We start from the raw sequence: 25872 nt of genomic DNA on the forward strand, positions 1-25872 counted from the left end.
TATAAATAAAATTTAACCCTGAATTTTGGCTACTTGGATAAGCAGTAAAACTTCATATATGTTATAATTTTATATTTTAAACACTATAATCTTTTTTACAATTGATTATATATAATACTAGCGGACCCGACAGACGTTGTCCTGTCTACACTTCTTTAATTTGAATAAATTAATATGAAGTTCATATTTGATGAAAATTGTGAATCTAAACCTTTCCCAGATCCCCTTGAACACACACAAAAAATTTCATCAAAATCGGTCCAGTCGTTTGAGAGAAGTTCAGTGACATACACACTCACAGAAGAATTATATATATAAAGATATAAAACACATTTTATTTATATCACTACTTAGTAAGGATATTTTATATAGTTAACTCTGGTTTCTAAGTACAGTATATTGTATACAATATTTTACGTTTTATCTGACTGCTGTCATTGTCAATTTTTTTTAAGATCTGTGTTTTCATTAATTTAGTTACTAAATTGACACAAAATGCATTATTTGCAGATCAGACTAATGTTAGAATCTTTATTTTTTTTAATTTCTATACCAATTCATCTAAATTAACATCATATACTCGACTCTCGACGATCTGTGTGGTGTAGGTTGACTTCTTGAGTGCAATTGCCACGTGCTGGTCGGTCTTCTGCGATGGACAGAAAGCTGTGAGTCGTGTTGGCACGTAGTTGGCACTGAGCATCTTCAACGGCATCGCTATTGCCATGCAACCACGCTCTGAAAAAATAGCATAAAAAAGGGTCTTGATAGACAGACGGACGAAAAAGTGATCTTATAAGGGTTCCGTTATTTTCCTTTCGAGGGACGGAAATCTTAAAATATAAATAGAAAATATACCTTAGATATACGCCTTACCATAAGTATATCCAGTTTTCTGTAGTGAAATTTCTGTTTAAAAAGGTTCTAGAAAAATTAAAAGGATGAAGCCCCGCCCACAAAGCCAAGATCTCCGCCCAATTGTATGTCAAGGTTCCTAAACATCAGTCGATGTACTTACCAGGTATCTTGCGTTTGATGTTAACGTTTTCTATCATGTAGATGCCGCTTTTCCCGAGCACGTTCGCTATGGTCCTGCTGGTGAACTCCCGCGTTTGTTCCGACTCGAGGGAGGGTGCGTCTGTTGCCACGCCCACCACGTGACTCATGTTCGCAGCTATCCACTCCGCTAGTTCGTAGCTTAGACCTGACGAAATACGGAACGTGTTAAGAATTATTAGCGAATGGATATATACTGATGATAAATCTTCACAGATCGTCCAAGGCCATCAACGATTCGTGGTCACTTTGGGCCTTTATTTTTCTAAAATCTTATACTGTCACGCGGGAAATTAAAAAAAAACTTTATTCGTAGCCTATCTGTTCTTCCCAAACATATTCTACATCCATGTCAAATAGCGAAATCTGTTCAGTTGTTTTGGATATATCTAATTACAAACATCCATCCATCAATCTAAATTTTCGCATTTATAATAATAGTAAGATTAACTTGAAATTATTATTTTAATAACTCACCAGGTATTTTACAAACGCATCGTCTCTTGTAAGTGATGGATCGCTTCCAGCCGAACTTAAATAAAATGAGCGTGGGCTCCCTCGGGTCGTGTTTGAGTGCTGACCACTGCAGCGCCATATCCAAAGTTATGACTGCAGCCTGCTGGGTCTTGACGTGAGACGTTAAGTCTACTATCTCTACTGTAGAACATACAGTAAAATACGATAGTTATGTTACAATATTTATTATTTGTATTTCGACTTCTTTTACGTATACATATACGAATACTAGCTGTCGCTCGCGACTCTGTCGACTGATTAAAAATTAGGAAATTTCAGCGTGAAACATACTTCCAAATATTCGCATTTTTAACATTAATAAGAAATATACTAAGACCTATGGCCTAATCACCCTTAATTTAGGGTAGGTTCTGAGCCCCTCAGTGGGGACGTATAGTGAGCTGATGATGATACTATGACAGCCTGCCTCCTGTTCTCATCTCAATTTAAGTAATCATATCATTTTACACGCTAAAGATGAAACTCTCTCTAAAATCCTTACGTCGTGTTAGTAGATATTCAGTTGGTATTACTGCAGGTTGCATGGAGCCCGTAGAGCCAGCGTGCTCCAGGTGTATGGCCGTGCCTAATGTAGGTATGCCACAGTTAACGCATATTCTCCTACAAAATACATGTCTCATTAAATAAAATACTCTGTTTTTCGTCGTCAGGGAGCGTCAAATATCACTTTGGTTAATCCAAAATCGATGGGTATATAGTCTGACTGGGATATGTCAGATGTTGTTATTAATTTTAACAATTTAATATAGAAAACCAATAATGGTTAAGTGGATTACCGATTATGTGGTCGAGAGTTCCAATCTCGCCATTGGACTATTGTAAACCATATCGTAACTTAAGCCTAGAGCTTACTCGGAATGATACAAGAAATATAAGTAAAGCAAAAATAAATGTAATACATTAAATGCTGCCTACTTGGACTGCTTTGTTACGTAAAAATCAAAGTGACATTGAACGTGTTAAGATTAGTATTTCAATGAAAAAGGTTGACATTTAAAGTTAATATTTTCAATATGGAATCCTTACCAATGTTTCTCGATAGCTCCATAATAGTCCATGAGGTCCTTCCATGTGGTAGGTGTGGTTAAATCGAACACATCTATAATGGATAGTTCATCATCCATATGTTTGTTATCAAATCTTCCTTCTTTAAAAAGGAGAATTTTAATCAATAAAGAAACGAAAAATCGTAAATGCTTCCCCATTGCAATACGGTTGCTAAATGAACGCAATGAGTTGTGTTGTGTTGAAGAAAATCATTGTTTGGATAGAAAAGTCGCGTCATATGCAACAAAACTACTACAATACATAGTTTGTGATATTGGTTTACTCGTTGTGATTTTTATTTTTTAAATTTACGTTTGATTTGATATAAGATAATTTGTTATGTCTTTTTTTTTACTTCTAAATATTAAGTTGTAATTAATGTTTGAAATTGATTGACGTACAATTCATAAGTATATGCTATGTTAATAAAATATTTATAATATACACACGGACAAACATATTTTATATTAGCAGCAGTATAAGCATAGATTGTATATTGTTTTTACTACAGTAAATCAATAGTTTTTATTTACAAATAACTATACAATGAAGACGTTGTTTTGACGATGAATTAGATTTTTATTATGAAAAACAATATAGGTGACCGACTGACATGACATTTTAACAATGGTAGAGCCCGTAACAGTACTGGACGAAAGGTCCACTCGGTTGATGTTCGAAACAGAAGACAGGCGGGAAGTGGATATAATTCCGAGCTTCATCTGAAGAATTCAGTAATGAAAGCCAATTTCTTCCTCACCCTCTCCTCTATCCCTTTTCTATATTAAAATTCATATTGAAAAGGAAAGTAAGGGAACATACCCATACTACGTGACCTATTTTTTTAGGTTTTCCTAGTACATGCCAAGACCCCCCTCTAGCTTTTACGTAGTTATCCATAATTATGATTTTTAATCATTTCACGGGTAAAAATTGAAAAAGAAATAATTAGGCTCATACTCTTCATTATAGCAGAAGACTGCATGCGTTCTTAAATTACTAGTGAATATTATGAAAAAAAAATCAATTAACGACTACGTGACTAAAATCTGAGCCCACACCCGCTCCTATGACTGACCGTAATATTTTAGAGTCCGCTCTCCTTCCCCCCACTAAACTGGTCACGTAGTATGGGTACGCTCCCTAAGAGGAAGAAGGGTCGACAAGGAAGGGGATGAATCGTTTAGAATTAATTGCGAAGTCTATTATTATACCTACTTTATCTTTGATATCTTCTTTCATGACACCTCCATTGTAGATCCGTTCTTTTCCTATATCGTCCAGATTTCATTCTTTTAAAATATGGTTATTGAATAGTACGTTTTCGTTATTCTGTTAAGAGATTCTTTTCTCGTAAATTTATGTAATTTTTCTCGTTGTTCTATAACTCCCTGATTATGTGCATTGCTAACAATCTTATTCTTTTAATCTTTTATCGTACATGTTGAGGACAGATGTATTCAGATATTCATCAATTTTGTTTACGCTTTTTAATGAATAGCAAGCAACTATAAATCTTAGGCTCAGGGGTCACTTGACTTGCAATCTGCAGGTCCTGGGTTCGATTCCCGCCATGTACCAATGTGTTTTTTTCGATTTCCGATTCACATATGTACATTTATACGACGTTCTTACGTTGAAGGAAAACATCGTGATGCAACCTGCAGGTATCTGAGAAGAAATTCAAAGATATGTGTGAAGTCAACCAACCCGCAGTGGGCCTGCGTGGTTGACTATGGCCTAATCACTCTTTACTTAGGGTAGGCTCCGAGCCCCTCGGTGGGGACGTATAGTGAGCTGATGATGATGATGATTGTAGCATTCGTTGTGCTATATTTGGCTCGTTCACGTACCGACACGTGTTGCCGGCTCAAAGGTCTGACATCGACTGACGTCCCCTCTCTCCGGCATGTACTTATGGCGTGTACGCTCGAGACAAACAACACTACGTTTATGCATACACTACAATGATGATAAATCTTTGTGGCTAATTACATCCTTATACAACATCCTTTTAAGCCCTTGCATGCCTAGTCTACGATTAGGGTAAGAAAATAAAACTTAATATAAATTGTAAAAATTTATTTAGAGTAAAATTTAAGATAAGCCCTACGTATATATACAGGACAATTCAAATACGTTCGTTACAATGTATTAGAGGAAATATTGAAACTATTTCATAGTTCAGAGAAGTGCAAAAATACGATCTTAAGCGAATTTTGCTTATGAACAAAATTACTAAGATACAAAAGTGAATATGTAAGATAAGTTAATTTAAATACACTTATGAAGTATATAATATTGCACTATTCAAAGTATTTAGGTACGAAGTTCTTAATTTAGTCGTTGGTTTTGATTAAGTTATTAAAATATAATCGAAAATAACAATCAATATAAACCCGATGGCATGTCTGTTAGTTTGTGAACTCCATAGTCGTTTACAGAACCTACTGAGGACAGGGTACATTTGAAATCGGCGAAAGAATGTGTTCCGTTCATAACAAGACTTGTCATACTAGCAGGTGCATCGCGTAATAAGTTCTGACCAGTGTAAAAGCCAGAATTACTGTGACCTCGCTTCACAATAAAAGTGTTGCTAAAATTAGACGATTTTTTAAAACTTCCTTGACTTAATTTAGAAGGTGGCAATCCAAATGTTTGTTGTCCTTCAGCTTTAGTCATCAAATCGTTTCCTTTTTGACTTGATGATTTGTAAGTGTGGCTACCTTTACTATTAGATCTCATCAGAGGAAAGAATGGTGCATCATTATCTTCGCTGTTTGTAACTGAACAGGTTCTCTGTCGTCTTTCGTAAGGCTTTGAAGGCTTATTTAGTGGTCCTTTCATAACTACAATATCAACCATCGTATTTAAACCTTCATCAATCCTATCAAGACTTTTTGTAAGTTTTTTCGATTCTATCAGATTAACAATTTCATCTACTCTACTACATTTTGAATTTGTTCGTTGTAAAGATGCGTGGTCTGACAAAGGTTTATTAGTTTCATAGAACATACTGTCAATATATTCACGTTGTCGTGAACCTTTTTCAGTTGTTTGAAATGATTCACTTCGTTTAACAGTTGCTTTTTTGCAGTCTTCTTTAGAACGAGTTCTCGATAGTCTTTTATTATCTTCCATTTCTCTTTCAGCTATTGTATTAAAAATTGCTTGACATTCTTTAAAATCGAAACTCGTCACGGACGTTTTTTTTTCAATACTATTTTGACAATGGGATGCACTTAGTAAGGAATCGGATCCATCATCACTTGAAAAATAATCTTCAAACATATCAGAGTGTCTGTTGAAAAGGATACCTTGGTCTGTTTGTGGAACAAATAAATGAGATAAACTGTTCGGTTTCTTTATTGGATTTGGGAAGATTTTACTTTGAACAGATCTAGTTTTTACCTCATCTTCGTCTTCGTTATTTTCATTCAGATACTCCGTGCTACTAGTTATTTGAATACTATGTCTAGTGCTTGTTATTGAATCAGTCTTTTCTAAAGTTCTATGATTTTTAACTTCATTGATTACATGAGAGTCTGTATTGTCCTTACATCTGGAAGATTTGTCTTCAAATTTTGTTTGATCGGATTTTACATAATGTTCAGATTCCGCGTGGTTTACAATATTACGTAATTCTTGAATAACTTCATCTATAGTGGTTTCTTCATCTTCGTCTGAGGATTTTTTATCATTTAGTTTCTTGGTTTCTGATTTTTTTGGTTGTCTTTTATTTCGGAGTACGTCGTAATAAGTTTCATTCTTAACATTAAACATTTCGTACACCATGGCGTCTCGTTGTGGATCGGCTTCAGGACTCAAGGATCTTTCTGATGAACTGATACCTTCATCTTCTGGGGGTGATGACTCGTCTGAAAGATGGTGATTATTTTTATTGTTGGTATTTATAGATTTGATGACTTACGATGTTGTTTGAAAATCAACATCTATTTTTTTTGTAGTCACTTGATTGAAAAAAGGACATTTCAGATTAATTCGTTGTGAATTTAAATAAATATAAAATGTATACCTCTCTTTTTGTGTGCGACATTCTTTTTTTTAATAACAAATGTCTTCTTACGATTTGAATTTCCATGTTCTGTTCTTAACGTTGTTACTTCTTCTTGTAGTTCACAACATTTTTCTTTTAGACATTTCTCCAATGATAAAAGGATTCCTTTCTCTTCTTGTAGAATCTAAAAAAAAACACCATTTATATAATAATAAAAATAAACCCAACTAAATATAACACCTTATATACAGAGGGGGGAAATACGAATCTTACTAATATTATTAATGGGAAAGTTTGGATGGATGTTTGTTTGAAGATATCTCCAGAACGCCTGCACGGATCTCACTGAAATTTGGCATAGGTGTAGAGCATAGTCTGGAAGAACACATAGATTACTAATTAAGTTTATTTTTTCATTCCGTGCGAACGGAGCTGCGAGCGACAGCTAATCTGGAAGAAAAGGAGTATTGTTTTACCTTCACGCGTTTCTCAAGTAATTCTAATTTGTGTTTGAGGTCATCCTTTTCTTTTTGCGCTTCATTTGCTTTTTCACTCAAAGTATCAATATCTATTAATTGTTTTTCGTAATTCTCTATCTCCTTTATAACGTCGTCATTTGTGTTTGGAAGTTTAGAAATTATCTGAAATAAATGAATAAAAATCGTAACATACTTATTTTCCAACAGTATAACTAGTAATAGTAGTAAAATTAACAAGTTCACCAATAATTAACACGAATGTTTAAATGAATGGATGGATGGATGTTTGTTTGAAGGTATCTCCAGAACGGCTGAACGGATCTCGATGAAATTTGGTATGCATATCCAAAGTAGTCTTGAAGAACACATAGGCATATGCATATAGTATGTTTTTTTTTTAATTCTACGCGGACGGAGTCCCGGGCGAAAGCTAATCTTATTTCGTTTCTATTTAGTCATTTTCATTACCTTCTTTAAAGTTATTATATCAAATCCAGCTTGTTCAAGTTCAGCTTGTATGTACAGCTTCCTCTGAGGAGTTGGAGCGCTGGCTAATAATGCATTAATGAATGCTAGTCCAGCTGCCTGCAGGTCTCCACAACCTCCAGAACTCTGCAGCATGCCGACCAGGAACCTGAAGCGGACGGGCTCGCCGTAACGGAGGCGCAGAGTTGATAGTGCTTCTGATATCATGCTGTGTCCGTTTGCTGGTGGGTAGCAGCCTTTGGTTAGGAGCTGCGAATTACAATATAGATATTTAAAAGAGCTTTTTTTATATCATATGATGGCAAACGAGCGAGCGGCCACCTAAAATCGCTGAAATGTGACCTTTAATCGACGGAGGGGAGGATGCTTAGAAAGAAAATATATTTTTTTTCCTTTCAATGCATCTTCTTATCCGGAAAGTCCACTTCCCATCCTTTCCTTATAGGAAAAAGGGTGGGAAGGGAAAGATGACTTAATTAGGCCTCCGGGAACTCATCGGATGAAACGCGGAATTGCTTCCACTTGACGTGTGGTCGTGGTATTTCACCGGGCGAGCCGGGACAATTTGTGCGAAGATGTTAAAGCGAGCTCTACCACTTTGTCTTTCTGGTAATAGTCTAAAACAGCTGCAATTTATACCTGTAAGGCTAGTACTCTTGTCTTATTGACGGTTGACATGATGCAAACTGTGAGCGCGTATACCCCGTTGGAACCTGCCACCAGCCGCCGCACGCAATCTGTATATCTAGTGCAGCAGCTCCAAAGACATTGCCTAAAACAATAAAGATATTTTACGGCTACTTGTTCAGCTCGAGCGACTAGCGAAGTAATGAGAATGGATTAGAATTGGAACAAGCTGCAATTATCGGGATTTACCTTTAAATTATTTTTATTTTATAAAACAGTAGCAGATTTTTTGTTAATTTACTAATATTTCTTGATCCTTCCTACTTAGCTATACTTGTGCTAGGACATGGTTTACGACAATAGTCGAATTGTGGGATTCGAAGCCCCGACCTTTAGCTATTAGGATATTGACGCTTAACTATTAGGCTATTATGAAAGAAAACTTCCACGAAAAGAGTATAAAGACTTACTAAATTAAGCATAACGCTGTACAATATGCAGAGTTGTGTTTAATTAATGATAGAATTATCTTCAATATAATCCTCGGTAGGAGTCTTAAGTGATCGCTATTTGTTCTCAAAAGCTGACTATTTCACGAATAATGTATCTGGCAGAATGCCCCTAATTTTAGCAATTGTTTAAATAATGTCTATACTAACAGGCAAGCGAGTTCATCTAACAGAGGTCTTCTCCTCACAGCCGGAGGTCCTCGGGCGCCCTCACCAGTCTGACTGAGCTGCACATTACGAAGCAGTTCTAATAGTAAGGTGACGCCATCTAACGGATCACACGCGAACTCTTGTACGAAGCTGGAAAAAGTAACAAATCGATAATGGAAAATGAAATATTCTGACTTACTTTTCTTGATCGAATTAAATTCGTACATTAAATATTGGATGTATATTAAATTTTTAGTATGTTTGGTGAATGTTACAGAAAAGAATTCCAATAAATACAACTCTTTAGTGTAAGGAAAAATCAGTACTAAATAAGACAATTTTATTTTGTACGTGTTCATTTTAGTATAACCAATTAAAAGTATAAATAACCTAGGAAAAGATAGTCGTAGATCTGCCCTCAGTTTAGTCAGTAGCTCACTGGGAGAGCCGAATTGACGTAAGCTCATCTCTTCTCCAACACCTAATGATGGGTTTCTGTAAAAAAAAAACGACAGATTAAGGCAAAAATATATACAGGATGGTGTCAAAAACATTTTAATATCTTTTCAAAAGTAATACGTAAAGTTGGTTTGAAAACCCGACATATTGCTATAACTTACTAAAAGTATCAACTGGGAGTTATGTTGTTTACGATTAAACATCGTTCTTGGTGGAGCAATTGTGTAAATTCTTAATTCAAATTTTTTTTATATCATAAGGTGGCAAACGAGCGAGCGGCCACCTGAAATCGCTGAGAAAGCGAAGTGACCGTTGCCCATAGACATACGCAATTGCGTATGCGTTGCCTACCTTTAATCGACGGAGGATAGGATGCACAGAAAGAAAATATGTTTACGTAAATTCCTTTCTATTTTATATACAGACTAGCGGACCCGACAGACGTTGTCCTGTCTACACGTCTTTAATTTGAAAATTCGAATATTATTTAAAATTTGACACTGCGATGGTAGCGCCGTCTGTCGGATCCAATGTAAAACATCCCAAAATCAACAACTACTAATAAATTAAAATTTAATTAAAAAAAAACATTGTCCAGCGGACAAAATTGTAAATCTAAACCATTCCCAGATCCCCTTGAACACACACAAAAAATTTCATCAAAATCGGTCCAGTCGTTTGAGAGAAGTTCAGTGACATACACACTCACAGAAGAATTATATATATAAAGATATAGCAGTTGATCAACCGACATTCTCAACGTGACACTACACTACGGTACACAAATTGTTAACGCACTTATCGTGATTGCGTTTCTTGCGGTAAAAATTGTCGACACTCAGATATCGGTAGTAAACGTGTTCATTGTAGCAATAGGATATTTATACTACTTTATAGGTACACAGTTTTAATTTTATATATACTTAAAAAACTGCGCTTCTGTAAAGATTTAACGTTTTTGAAGAAAAATAAAAAAAAACTATAGAAAGTCTAATAACTTTAGTCAGTAATTGTAGTTATATTACCTAAAGTCTTTACTAGTCTGAGTGGGCAAAGTTCTAGATTTGTTAGGATCTTGCCCTGGATCCAGGTCGTATAGGCTTCCTGTACCAGTTTTCTTTCCCCATTTCTTAAGGGATGTGGCGTAATCTTCTGGATTGTAGATCGGTGGACGCTGCTTCTCCTGAAAAAGCGCAAAATAAATTTGGTACTGATATTTTAACTCCATAAAGAATTTCTACCTTTTAGAAAATATCTACTATCACGTAGTAATTTCATTCCAAGGACCACAGAACACTGATATAAAGAAGGTAAAAATCAACGTATTCCTAATTCAAAAATATCTGGGACTGAAATAACAATGACTGTAAACTTACAATGTAGTTATGGCTTTTGTTTTCATTCAATAACTTACTAGTAAAAATCTTCGTACTTAGTTATACCATGCTGTGTCAAAAGAAATGGGCCATCAAGTTCAAGTTTACCCTAGTTCGTGAAGCGTGAAATGACCTTGAAAATCTTAGGGGAGTCACTCTACCCTATCTTTACGGTCATTTAGTTACGAACCCTATTAATAATCGATCATTAATGGTCGTGTATTGATAGTCACTTGCTGGATTCTATTTTTTATTAGCTGTCGCCCACGAATCCGCTCGCGTGTAATTTAAAACAAACTTAATAAGTAGTTTATATGTTCTTCCAGACTATATTCTACATGTATGCGAGAATTCAGCGAGATCAATTCACCCGTTCTGGAGATACCTCCTAACAAACATACATTCATCCGTCTAAACATGCGCATTTATAATATTAGTAAGATTAGTAATAATTTTTATCTTAATTTGGCACTAATGCCGTGAGGGTAATTTTTTCCCAGGCTATGTACATATTTTGTATACGGTCTTGTAAGTACGGCAACCCTAGTACGACCTCCTGTAACCTAGACAATTGAACAGACTGTAAACAGTAAAGGGTCATCCAAATCATATTCTTCCAAGAAGTAGGATAGTTTTATACAAAAATTACATTACAATTTGTTATTTGAGCAATAACGATTTTAGCTCTAAGCGAGACTATAACATCGCCCTCTTTCTTTGTGGGTTAATAGGGTTATGTGAGACTAGAATTAGTAGACCGGTGGCGCCATCTATCTGTCTAGTGTCATGGGCGGTATCCCAAACGCGCCCTGACTTTAAATGTATTTAAACCTTTTTTTACGTTTCATTACAAAAGCCTTTCTTTAGTTAGAATTTTTAATAATGAGTTTAACATTAGAAATAGTAGAAAGTTCATTCATTATTAAATTAGAGTTGGTTTTTATTCTGGGAAAAAAGCTAAATGTTCATTATACAATTGTATTTTGCGTGTGTTTAAATCAGTCGTGCATTAAAATATAATTATAATGAGAAGTCTAGCTTGTTATAAGTCTTATTTTACGTTATTTATATTATATTGTAACTTTTTATACACCATCATCATCAGCTCACTATACGTCCCCACTGAGGGGCTCGGAGCCTACCCTAAGTTAAGGATGATTAGGCCATAGTCAACCACGCTGGCCAAGTGCGGGTTGGTTGACTTCACACATATCTTTGAATTACTTCTTAGATATGTGCAGGTTGCATCACGATGTTTTCCTTCACCGTAAGGACGTCGGATACATATGTAAATCGGAAATCGAAAAACACATTGTTACATGGCGGGATTCGAACCCAGGACCTGCAGATTGCAAGTCAAATGCTTGACCCCTGAGCCACCGATGCCCCACATAGAATGTCTTAACCCTTATTACCCTAGAGTTTTAATTTTGATACCAATCTTTTAAACCGAATGTTCACATTACTATTAGTTTTTTATAAGTTGGCTGTACCTATTTTACGGTTGTATAATATTCTTTCCAACGAAATTTAAAAAAAAAAAAACAAATTTCATTATTGTTTTATTGTATCAAGCAAACACAGTATATAAAATAAATCACTTTCGTATGTAAATCAGGCTACTAAGGGTTTTAAAAATAATAACAAGGAATAGTTTAGAAGGAAATTTTTAACTCTTTAACACAATATAATATGGAGTTATTACAATGTATGATACTTATTACCGAGTATTATAAAGTGTAGAAAGCAAAAATTATTTTTTACGGGGTTAATGAACTTAAGTAATAATTAAAGTGCCACAGACCGTAGCATTCAGTTCCTTAACAACTCTATACGTATGCGTACGACTGAATCATAAAAAACATATTCCTATCACTGTTTTTTCAAAAGACAATGACAGAGATGGCAATATTATAATTCATACAAGCGTTCAGCCAACCCATCTTTACATAAAAAAATCGTATTGAATCGCTATCGCGTATACCTTACACCAGACTCGATGCAAAAGCGCGTAGAAATTTTTAACTTTTTACGTACATCAGTAATAACATCCATTGTATTTTCGCTTTAAGATTTTATCAAAGATTTGATGTAACAGACGGTACAGGCATCATGCTAATAATAATTTCACACTAAGACAGTAAGACAGAGTAGTAGACATTGCAGTACCACTTTTGTGTGAATCTATATGCGAATAGAACTGTTTTGCTATAAATTTGCGTTCAATAGCAGTACTGTAGTGTCCACTACTCTGCATCACTATTCTGGCTTCCTGGGTATTTTTTTCCATAATAGTTTTTAAGTTACACTATAATTATGCTACAGAGAAAGCTGATTATTATCTACAGTTATTCAAATATCTTGTTAATTAAGTTTCAAACTTACTTTAACTTTAAAAAACTGGTAAAAATTACTTAAAACATGACTATAATATAATTTGTTTAAATTTGATCGACATGAATCTTTACTATCTACATAATACGCCCTCTAGTAGTAAAAATCGATAACTAAACTCAAGTCTTACCATGTAATCTGCGTAAGGCGACAGATTATGTATGCCTCAGTATTTCAAAGCGTGTAATTACGGCTGGCTGTGATGGTTTAGCGCATGGTTAGAAATTAATACGTATTTATACGGCAACCAGTTTGTTACGTAACGGGTTATCTAGAACTAGTGGTTTTACTGTTTTATGATAATAATAGTGTAAATGAAACAGTAGCTAAAGTACTAATTAATAAACTATTATCTAATTCCATTTGATATTAAGTGAAGGGAATTTTATATATATAAATGTTAACGTGAGAAAAACTTATAAAAGGGTGAGAGGAACAAAGGCGTAGTAAAATTACTTCTCCGTGCAAATTGTCGACAATTATAAGTAATACAAAACCAAATATTTTTATTACATGGTATCAAATGCTTATATGTTTCTTAGTTGTTAAATAAGACACAAAATATACTTAAAGTAGCTTATAATTTTTAAATGATGATTACTACTGATTAACCGTAGAAGAATTCTCACAAATATTTATAACCGTGGGTTTCTGCCGAAATACTTGTACAAATCATATCCTCTTTATGTACTAAAGACTAGCAAAATCAAGGCTTAAAGCCGCTAATAATATTTTTAATAAATAAGACGATGTCAAGGTTAATATATTTTTAAATCGAGCATAAGATGCAATCAACTTAAACCTCCAAGAGTTTGAATTGTTCGCTGTGTACCAATTTATCTCTGGTCTCATGTACAACAATTAGCCACCTGTCACTTATCACCAGGGTCATCGTCTGAGGGAACCTCGTGATACGTGATAAATTTAATGTGCTGCCGTACAAACAATGCTGAATGAATTAAACGGTTTGTGTATTTTATACACTTGTGCCAGGTTCACACGAGGGCAGAAGTTAGAGCAGTCAACACTTATTATCAAAGGAGTATTGTTCTGTATCAGTGGTATGAGCGATTGAAATAGAAATACTACACTGTGTACTGCTCTGTGTCAATTTATGCCCGCCTGTGAAACAGGCGACGAAATGTTTTTTTTTTATAACAGAAGGGGGCAAACGAGCAGCGGGAACACCAAGGTGTTCAACGACGCCCATGAACATCAGCAATACCAGAGGAACCGCAGATGCGTTGCCGGCCTTTAAAATGTTTGTTTTACAAGATGAATGTGTGAGAAATAATTGGTGTTTAAATAATAAAGATACGGCATACGTTTATTTCGAGTTAATGAAATTGTTAGTACTTAAAACACTGTTTTCTAAATTTAGATTTGATAATTAAGTTATAGGTTATAATTAATTTATGTGTAGGTACTTTTTGGCACAAGTATCCAAACCTTAAAAAAGTTCGTGAACTAAAATTAAAAATAAATTTGATTCTGTGTATATAGGGTTGATAAGAATCGTGTTTTCAATTGTCTTAGTCTGAAATTGATGCGAATATCCCACCACACGTTCAGTGTTACGGTTTGTTATTAACAAACAATGTGTAGTACACTATAATCAACATTTTTATTTATACTGGTACTGGCAAATGATTTAAAAAATAAATAACTTTAATTTAAAAGAGAAAAATAAATCAAAAAGACTCGACTGACTTCAATGGATGAGATAGCGCCATCTTTTGGCTGGTATTTAAAACAAAGCACTTAATTCTTAAATAGGAGTTTCTTTTTAAAGACGGAATAATTTTTTTCTCTACGCTGACTTGTACACATATTGTCGTCTCTTTCATTCCCTTTGACTAATCAGAGACAGCAATATGTATTAGTACAATTATTAGTACTACGATTAGTTTGTAACGACGGTTTAAAGCAGTTCATGGAAATCAGTCCTTAAATATTTAGGTTGTAATTAATTTTAAGGGCGTGTTAAGACTTCAAAAGTCAATCTTACTAATATTATAAAGGCGAATGTTTAGATGAATGGATATTTGTTAAAAGGTATCTCCAGAATATCTGAACGTCTGGAAGAACATATAGGTTACCAGTTATGTCTTATAATTCTACGTCGACGGATTCCCGGGCGCCAGTTATATTTGTACTTTTATAACAATTAAGGTATTTTTTACAAGATTTTCTATTTAATATACCGTATCAGTTTATGCAATCTGTGTCGGATTTTTGACGAAACTCCGCCACACTGTACAATTATGAACTTAATTAATCGGTCGCACGCTCTCGATTTCGTTGCGAGGTCTTAAGAGACACAAGTAAGCGTTACAACACGCAATTTTAAATTGTTCTGTTAACTGTAATGTGCTATATCCGATTTGATGACGTCATAGGTACTAATCTAAACAGGGCCGGTCTTAGGATAGGGCGCGGTTGGGCGTCGCCCAGGACGTTGGGTAGAAAAGGGCGTCACAGGTTTGGTAATAGAGCTTAAACAGTTACTGAATAATGAACCTTAAAAGATGATCAAACTTATATGATAATCTCATGTTTCTACTCAGAGAGCGTCGGCGGCTCAGGAGTCAAGCCCTTGACTTGCAATCTGCAGGTCCTGGGTTCGAATCCCGCCATGTACCAATTTGTTTTTCGATTTCCGATTTGCATATTACATTTATCCGACGTTCTTACGGTGAAGGAAAACATCTTGATGCAACCTGCACATATCTGAAGAAATTCAAAGATATTTGGGTAAGTCAACCAACTCGCACTTGGTCAGCATGGTTGACTATGGCCTAGTCACGCCTAACATAGGATAAGCTCCGAGCCCATCGGTGGGGACGTATAGTGAGCTGATGATGACAATCTCGTGTTTCTACTGCCTGACATACAAAAACATTGTTGTTTTACTTTTTTCCAAAATTTCAATGTTTTTGCAAAGTTTTTCAATGGTGTTTACATCGTATTAGTATGTAATTCGTACTTCGTAATATTAATTTTGTACATACCTTTGACACTGGCTCCTCGCTCCATCCCCCGCAGTTTGCCATGCCTTCCAGCAGCGTTAGTTCACTGGAACAAAAGAACATAACATGTTAAAATAGGATTAAAAAACAAAGACTTGAAATCTCTATTTTCCTGATAAGATTCCAGAACGGAGAATCAATTATGGAAATTTTTTTACAAGTAAAAATATATTCTCGGCGGGGGCATTGTCGCTTTAAGTCTTATTCATGTCATAAGAGGGAGTTTATTCTTGACAGTGGGTCAAACATTAAGAATGAAAAACAGGAGCGTGCGAAGTAAAAACACCTCCTTTCGTGCATTACAATTGTCGTTTACTGGAATCATTTAACAAGAGATGTTCATGCGCTTTCATTTCCTTAATATAGAAAGGAAACAAAAGATAAGTGTCTACAGTATGTTATTTTATCGTGTGACAAATCGATTAACAGTTTTTTATTATAGCTACTATGGAAACTAGTGTTAGAAAGAAAATCTGACAGTGTATCGGTGTATCGGCACAACACTAGCCTTATTAAAATATTAACGTTTATGTCCCTTCACTAATCATTCTGATACTTGATTTGGTAACGAAAGCGCGCCATTCGCGCCAAAGGATTCTAATAATGTCTAAAACTACAAAGCTTTAATATTAATGTAAACAAATGATATTTTTATTTACCGTTCTTAAAATTATATATATGCAGTTATGAGAAGATGAAGCTACCAGCCGCGCGTCAATTCAAAATAGATAAAATCATGGCTTATCCAGAAAGTTCTATATAGCTATGATATTTGACATTTTTTTTCGTGTTTACTTTTATGTTTTTAATCAAATTAATTAATCATAATTACATTATGTTATTACAAGATCGACTAAATATCGAATTACTAAGAAAGGTAGAACTATTCTACAATTTCAGTTGCTATTTTCGTTCCAATTAACTCAGTAGCTTTATAATATAGAAGATGGGTTATAACGGAAACATGTTCTTAATAAACCATCCACTGTTTCTCTAACATTTAATTACCACAATCTCATTTTAAATGAACGTACCGACGAAATTGCGCATACATACAACCTTATAGATTTAACGCCAAAGGGTCCTATTATTAAAACATTCGATATTACTATTAATCATTCTGAAAGCATTCGATATAGCGTTCGTAGAAGTTACATTGTATTCACATTAAATGTACGTTTATTCGTACGGTATACGATATAGTATATCTGTATTGAAGGCCTTTGATTATGGAAAAATGGACTAAGCATAGAGCTGCCGTTGTACTAAATAAATCCTGCCATTTTTCAGCCATTGAGGTAAGACTCACACATATGCATGCTAACGCGTAAAGTTAAAACGTCCTTATAAACACACATACCCATTCAAAAGACTTACACGCAAAACGAGCACAGAACTAATTTGATAGATGCGCATGTTCACAGGTCCTGTCCTTTAATAATCAAAGTGACTGGCAAATAAATATGGGAAAGTCGCACACTAAACAATCGACAAACGTAGTTGTTTGAACGAAGATATGGTGTAGAATTAATGCCTTACAATTTCCGGTGACGAACTGAATCGCTAATAAATAGAATATATTTATATGTTGTTTATATACATTTCCTTTTTATATAAAACTAGCTGCCACCCGAGAATCCGACAGCGCGTAAAAAAACATATTTGGTAGCTATTTTTCTATTTAATGACTTCAATATACATCTACTAGCTATCTCCCGCGACTCCGTCCTCGCGGAATTTAAAAATGAATATTGGTCGCAGCGTAATGTTATATAGCCTAAAGCCTTCCTCTATAAATGGACTATCCAACAAAAAAAGAATTTTTGAAATCGAACCAGTAGTTCCTGAGATTAGCAAGTTAAAACAAACACTACCGCTTTATAATTTTAGTATACATAAAAAGCAGTATTGGAAAATCTTTGTGATTAAATATTATAAGCATGCAATTACTCGTAGTAGACATATTCATGCCACTATTTGTTGCAAAAAGAATAAAACAAAATGCTGATAATTTTTTTTACAGATTTTTCGACAGTGGCAGCACAGGATAAATGAGGATGAATTACGAAACATAAATCATATAATTAAATAAGAATTAACTCGACGTAACCTGTTACGTTGTAAAATAACAGTTATAAAAGAAATTGCCTGCCAATTTTCGCAGCGAGCGCGAGCTGGTGACATCGAGTTGCCGTTACCTACGTGACCTACCGCAAGCTACGCGTACGATTTATTACTCGGTTCATTTCAAAAGCTCTTCGTTACTTAATTTTATTGAGACTTTTATGTGCCAATAATAATTAGTAAAGTACTTTATTAGTTAAAGAACGATTGGTATGGTTTTAAAACATTGATTAAAAAGTCTATAAATGGATAGGTCATTCCTTGGAAATGACAGCTTTTGCTTGGTTCCAAATTAAACGTCTCTTGACGTTACTGATAGTTAATTCAAACTTTATTATTACTTCGAATTCTCACCACCACTATAAACCGATACTGTCAGCGACAAAATGGCGAAAAATCAAATAGGCACAAAATATCACATCTTAGCCTATCCATTTATAAAGTCAATTTTTAAAGCATTTGACAGGGTTCTCTTTTTAAAAAGAACAAGGCATGTCATTTTTAGAATAAGATTTGGCGCCAATTTGAAATGATTATTAAAATAAATACTCGTTCAACTATTAATATTTAATGTAAAGATATTTGGAAATATTTTTAAAATTAAATCATAATGTACATTCAAAAACCACACGTACAATAACAAAATTGAGTTTATAGAAACAATAGCATACAAAATAATACCTTAACTAGTACCTAATAAGATATATTTTTCAATGCATTTTATTACATAAATATAAGAATAAAATGTCCGCATTTGTCGCCGGTGAGGGCCGCCGGTCACGTTTACTGGACGTCGTGATTTTGTAGACTTTTCTTCAATATATTTTTGAGTCACGACTCTACTTTTTATGTTCGATAGAATATAATAAGTAATAAATACGTCTTCATAGTTAAGACTAACAAGCTAAAGTTTACGGTCAACGATTTTAGTCATTATTCGGAATGTGGGTTAAATCTTTTTTAATTTATGTTTTATGCATTAATTTATATTAATTTTAAGTTTTAGATTCATCAGAAAACTTAAGTAAGAAATGATTGATTTGAGTTGAGCTTCGTGCGTAGAAATAAATGCATGAAATCATCGTATTTGTTAAGATTGTCGCTTTTGTTAGGCCCTTAGTACGCAAGGCAACTATCTTTATGACGCGAATATCGCGTAGCGGACACGTCGCCCGCTGCGATGAGCTATCGTCGCGAGTTGCCTATTAAAACAGTATAGCGGGGCAACTCGCGTCGACGATTCATTGTGTGTACTTGCGACTCAAATACAATTTTAGTTTCAAACATTGACGGCGTCACAATGTTTTCGTATAAAAGTACGAAGTGCCTTATTCTCTCGATATGCATAATACGAGACTTCCTAAGTGACCGCACGTTCCGCTACTGCGTCTAGGAAATATGTTCTCAATAGCACCCCGTTCGAGCCGGGGTGCCCCAAGGGTCGGTGTTAGGGCCGGTTCTGTTTACTCTCTACAGCAATGATATGCCACGCGTACATTGTGTAGAACTAGCACTATTTGCCGATGACACCTGTATTTACACGTCTGGTCGTAAGCCCGATAATATTAGTATACATTAAAAACAGGCAATGTAGTACATAATAGTTTATTCTTGATTGTTCAACGGAAAGCCAGCGTTAATCCAAAATTGACTACACAACTTCTTTTTTTCACTGCAATTTTAACAAAAAGAACTACCATGTCGGGAATCGAACTGGCATCGTATCGATCGAGGTCGAGTTCGAATGAGCATTCGTCTTGCAGTGCAACAAGTCCCGTAACTCGATTACAAGTGCTGTTAGGTCGGTGTATTAAGGCGTAGTGTTTTATGTGTTCCGACACGGCTTTCTTTATGTTTGTCTAAGCTTGAATGTTTCTACAGTCATTTGAGGAATGATTATGATAGAATAGTAGTACAGTCAGCTGCATAAATGTTTGAACAATTATGAAACTTCAGAAGCTTTTATACGACTTCGGTTTGAAAAGTAAGTTGGTACGTTTTCGCTAATAACATGTCCATAGTTGTAATTGTAAGGTTGGATACCAAAGGCGTATACACGTTTTTGAAAGTTTGTAAATGTATACATATTTATGCAGCTGACTGTACATCACGTTGATTCAATCGATCATTAAGAAAAGGAACTTTTAATAATGATTTGAAAATTTGAAATTTGTAGCCTATTGTAATATTTGCATTCCATTTTCTACATTTCCTTAATAATTGTATGGCATAATGGTAGGAATAAGTACTACTTCGGATTTTTTTACAACTTACTATAATTATTTCCAATATCGGCATTAATATAAAACCAGGTAACAGGAAAAAATAACAGGTAACAATAATTTCCGGCATATGAATTCTTGCGGTAATATTAAAAACACAAATGTTCCTCCGAGCCGTATTCCTCAAATTATCTTCTTTACTTACGTAGCTTTCCCGATAACTTCACACTTTTACGCAAACAAAGTCGCAGGCGAGAGCTAACAAACACATTACATCTCTTCATAGACCCTCTATAGTTGAATTATTATCAACATTACGTTAATCTATGCGTATATTACGCGTAATGTGCAACCATTACCGTAGACCAATGAATTATTGATGACTGGAAACGGCAAATATAACTGTAAAGAAAACAAATTTAAAAAAAAAATTACGAAGTTTATCGAGGAATTTGAATTGTTTATTTTATCTTTGTCATATATTTTTCTTTATTTCCATTTTTAATATTTTTAAAGCTACTCCTTTATTAGTTGACAGCACAAAAGATTTTAATTTTTTCATTTCAAAAACTTTTTTTTTATTTTATGACCGGACGAACAAAATAAACTATCTTGTGATTAACTTAAGCCCTGTTGATATCCAGAACTAATATTTTTTGCCTAAGAATATGAAAACATCTTTTATCATCATTTGTTCTAAAAGTACCAATTTTTACTTAAGCTTGTAAAACTCAATGTACGCTCCTAATAATTGGTTATGTAATTAATTGATTAGCCACGATTTCGTCATTACGAACTTAAATGAATCATTTCATCAAAATTGAAAGTATGAAAACGATTCTTTTCGCCCAACGTGAGAACTTTTGTTTGAAACTAATATTTTAATGTAATTATTTTCGGATTATGATACCATGATTTTATTCTATAAAGATAAAACTTAGAGAAATGAGAGCCAAGGTTTTTTGCGTAGTACTTTATTTTTTTAGGTTGGAAATATTAAGCCATATCTAGTTAAGGGACATTGATGACCAAAGTTACATTTTTAATGTGTAATAAATATTTTCATTTCAATTTTGTAACATAAAAATATAATTTGTTTTGACATTGAATTTATAAAAAAAAGCCAACATCACGCGGTGTTCCCAGGCGGTCACCCATCCAAGTACTGACCGCGCCCGACGTTGCTTAACTTCGGTGATCGGACGAGAACCGGTGTATTCAACGTGGTATGGACGTTGGCGATAAAAGCATTTAAATTAACTTAGGCTTAATAATTAAATACAACATAGGCAACACGCAATAAGAAATTCACGTCGATGCTCGATATTCATAACTAGAAATAAAATCTCAAAATCTTTACGCTGTTTCTTCAGTCTTTGGATTGTAAGTACTATATAAATTACCAAATTTAATAAAAAAAAAGTGATTGTTATGGTACGGTACGTGTTTCTAATGATTAATTAATTATATTTTGTGGATATAACGTTGCCAGAAATCCTGATAAAGCCGGACATAGGTAGGCTTATTGATTGCGTGTCCGGACAAAATAAACGGTGTCCGGGTTGTCCGGCTTTTGTTAGGATTTTTAAATTTCTTAAACGAGAGTGTCCTCGATGAATTAGGGTGTCCGGCTTTTCTACTCAAATGTCCGGACAACCTGGCTGGTCTGTCCGGCTATTAGGTTTGGCGACGTGGCAACCCTACTTGGATATAATTTCGCCGGCATCGTATGACGTATCGTTAACTGAATTGCATTCTTCGAAATCCATCCTCGAAATTAAATAGCCATTTGAAGGAACTACAAAACATATACTTAGTCGTGTACGGTAACCAAAAATTATAGAGGATTTAGGATTATTTTATATTTACGATATAAATATTGAATTCTGAAAACATAGCCTATAAAAAATTTAGTCATGTGAGTGGAATTTTCTTTGGGTCAGGGTTTTGTTCGTTATCAAAAATATACATGAATTTTAAAGTAACATTTTGTAACAATTACTAATATATCCAAATATGGCAGCAATTTAAATGTACATAATATTGGCATTATATAATTTTCTCGTTAAATATCGATAATATAACAAATCACTAGATGGTAACAAGTTTTAAATTTAAAAAAAATGATTTTTAACTTTATGATTAGTGTACAGCGACCATCTACTATCTATCCCCCTTTTTCATCTTGGGCTGAAATCCAACTCGACACTGGAATCTGACCTGTGTTGGCAAAGCTGAGCCACCCCCTTTTGCCAGCACTATCTCTGTATAACAGTGTGTTGTATAATTTTGTTTAGTTTTTTTATGGCAATAAAGTTATTATTATTTATTTATTTATTTAACAGTAAATTTTGAATAATAAAAAAATTAAAAAAAATATTCTTCCTAAAAACATTACTATGTATATTAAGTAAAGAATTAATAATATTGCATATTTTATATTTGATTCCTTGTTATAAATGTTGACTAAAATATTTTTCGTATTACTTATCAATGTAATTGAAAATAACAAACTTATAAACGGTTAATTTAAATTTGAATATAAAAATTTTACGTATACAAGTTAAATATTGCAAATTATTCCACAAATACTGTAAAGTAAGGTCACCCTACACTAGTGTCGCGTAAAGATCAAGGACCCTGTCGCAGCGCACGGCACAATTACTCACGTACGCTTATGATGATGTATATGGAATGCAGGCAATTCAAAACAATGAACATAAAATTGCATACGAATATAATTTTTTTTATCATTATAAATTGAATCTCTTTGTTTATTCAGAATGTTTATTTGCAGTTTTTTATGCATTGGTTATTGTTTGGTAATGAGACTCGTTATGTATATAAAATAACGCATACATATTTTAAAGTATGAATATAAAATTTAAGCTATAAACGGCCGAGACTTGACAACTTGAACTTGCGTAGCTTTTTAAGGATGTAAAATAATAGTATCAATATTTTTTAATAACTCTTAATACAGTATTTACTTATCAAATAAAAGTACATACGTATTTTTACATACACACCAGTTGTCGCCCGCCATCTGTGCGAAATAAAAAAGGGTCTTGACAGACGGACGGACGGACAACAAAGTGATCCTATAAGAGTTCCGTTTTTTTCCTATGAGGTACGGAACCGTAAAAAAACTTAATTAGTAGCCTATGTGTTCTTCCAGACTATGTTCTACATGTAAGTCAAATTTCAGCCAGATCCATGCAGTCTAAACATTCGCATTTATAATATTAGTAAGATAATATAGAAATTAAAAAAATAATCGTACATTGATGTCACACAGTACAAACATATTCTCATTAGAACATAATAGACAAGTCTAAGCTAACTTTTACATAGTAGTAAAGTAAACTAAGAAAAAATTAAGTACACTTAATGGCAAGATTATCTTTTCCCATAGCCTGAGTGCTTTGCAACTAGATTACGCCCATTATCACGTGTATCCATCTATGAAGACGACACTCAAACTGTGGCATGTAATTTTTTTAATAAGTAGAAATTAATATTAAAAAAAATGTATAGTAAATATATTTTTTTAAAATAACACGTAATAACATAGCATAAATGTTTACAAGCATTTTCATTATAAAAGTATTATTACTAATATTATAAATGGGAATATATGGATGGATGGATGGTTCGATGGATGTTAGAAGGTATCTCCCGAACAGCTGTATGGATCTCACTAAAATTTTACATAACATTTTGACAGGCGTGAAGTGTAAGCGATTCCGCGTTTCGTCTGATGAGTGTGCGTCCCGGAGGCCTAATTTAGTCCTCTTTCCCTTCCCATCCTTTTCTTTATAAGGAAAGGATGGGAAGTGGAAGTGGACTTTCCGGATGAGAGGATGCATGGAAAGGGAAGATATTTTTTTCTGTGCATCCTCTCCTCCGTCGATTAAAGGTAGGCAACGCATATGCAATTGCGTATGTCTATGGGCAACGGTCACTTCGCTATTTCAGCGATTTCAGGTGGCCGCTCGCTCGTTTGCCACCTTTTGATATAAAAAAAAACATAAACACAGAACGTAGAACATAGTGTAGAAGAACACATTGGCTACTGAATTAGTTATCGATATAAAATCGCGATATAAAAAGGTTGGCATGTATTCAACTAACATAGCTACACTGTGCCAGTTTTTTTATGAGATGATTTTATTTTCTTCTACAACATATGTCGTTGTTAATTTCAAGAACACTTAATAGTTTGAGAATCACTATCCTAAACCGGTTGCCGATCTACATTGTGTACCAATGCTAAGGTGAGTGTTAATATAGTATTAAAATTACTACGTAGCGGCATCATGAGCTATGGGATACCGTGGTGGTCGGCTACTAGCTTGTGATCAGAGTAATTCGTGAATGTACCAACTAATGATGGATATTAAGCGTTCCGGGTAACACCGGCGACGTTTACTTGTAATTCCAGAAGCTGGTACGAAGAACTGGGAAATGATTCGTGCCTATTCTAGAGGTGAAGCACAGAATTGTAAAAATAAAAGATTAAATTGTTTGTTTGTTTGTATTGAATACGCATCGAAACTACTGAATTGACTCGTTTACTTTTGGAAAGCTACATAGGCTATAATTTTATTTTTTTTACTTCCTCGGTCATATAGATACCCTAATTGAACCGCTATTACTTCTGTCAAGTAAAAAGTAAAGGCATAGTTTATCTTACTAGTCTTACTAATATTATGAATGCGAATGTTTAGATGGATGCATGTTTGATGGTATCTCCGGAACACGTGAACGGATTTTGAAGAAATTTGGCACACATGTAGATCATAGTCTGGAAGAACACATAGGCTACTTATTGTGTTTTGTCAATCCTCGCGGACGGAGTTGCTGCGACAAGTAGTCTAGAATAAATTTAGCTTTAGAGTGAACCCTTAAATTATAATTCTTTATATCCACCTTCTATTAAGATCTCTATTTCGATAAGCTTATTTTATGGAAGCATTTGAGATGAGAACGGGATATTGTGCCTATAATATACGGGTAAAATGTAGGCTCGTTTGTAACCGGTCTCTAGGATGCGATCGTGCGACATCCCATATCCGGTCCCGTTTATGACAATGTATTAAATAGAAACATATCCGAACAGCAAAATATACGATTGTATTTAGATTGTGGTTATAGAAATGTGACCAGGTTTACATTTGAATACAAGTGCGTTATGTGCTTTGTCTTCCATTATTTCGAGTATTAAAGTATCGCCCGAAGGCCTAATTGTAGTACTCGTTTTCTTCCCACCCTTTTCTAATTAGTAAATGGGAAGGGGAAGTGGTTTTGGCGTAAAACACGGCATAGGAAGGGGAAATATCGTATTTCTGTGCGATCC

General features: G+C 34.4%; 2 protein-coding genes across 3 annotated transcripts in view; both read right to left on the reverse strand.

The window, feature by feature from the left end:
* Positions 1-527: 527 nt before the first annotated feature.
* On the reverse strand, positions 528-2910 carry LOC106118912 (uncharacterized). Its single transcript, XM_013313673.1, has 5 exons — positions 2620-2910; positions 2075-2193; positions 1534-1713; positions 1019-1204; positions 528-738 (listed from the first exon to the last, which is right to left on the reverse strand). Exons 1-5 carry the CDS (start codon positions 2796-2798, stop codon positions 548-550), a joined length of 855 nt encoding a protein of 284 aa, XP_013169127.1. The 5' UTR covers positions 2799-2910; the 3' UTR covers positions 528-547.
* Positions 2911-4743: 1833 nt separating this feature from the next.
* mwh (multiple wing hairs) overlaps positions 4744-25872 on the reverse strand; it is a 75263-nt gene continuing 54134 nt past the window's right edge. The window contains exons 4-12 of one of the 2 annotated variants that reach the window (XM_013314068.1): positions 16150-16213; positions 10394-10551; positions 9300-9404; positions 8910-9059; positions 8263-8395; positions 7606-7872; positions 7135-7299; positions 6728-6842; positions 4744-6518 (exon numbers count right to left, since the gene is read on the reverse strand). In XM_013314068.1, coding sequence (XP_013169522.1) covers positions 5029-6518; positions 6728-6842; positions 7135-7299; positions 7606-7872; positions 8263-8395; positions 8910-9059; positions 9300-9404; positions 10394-10551; positions 16150-16213 — 2647 coding nt within the window. In that variant the 3' untranslated portion in view covers positions 4744-5028. Of the gene's footprint in view, positions 6519-6676; positions 6843-7134; positions 7300-7605; positions 7873-8262; positions 8396-8909; positions 9060-9299; positions 9405-10393; positions 10552-16149; positions 16214-25872 lie in introns of both variants that reach the window. The other variant, XM_013314067.1, reaches the window with a different exon arrangement.

The sequence above is a fragment of the Papilio xuthus genome, unplaced genomic scaffold, assembly GCF_000836235.2.
Source record: "Papilio xuthus unplaced genomic scaffold, Pxut_1.1 DF827542.1, whole genome shotgun sequence".
Lineage (NCBI taxonomy): Eukaryota > Metazoa > Arthropoda > Insecta > Lepidoptera > Papilionidae > Papilio > Papilio xuthus.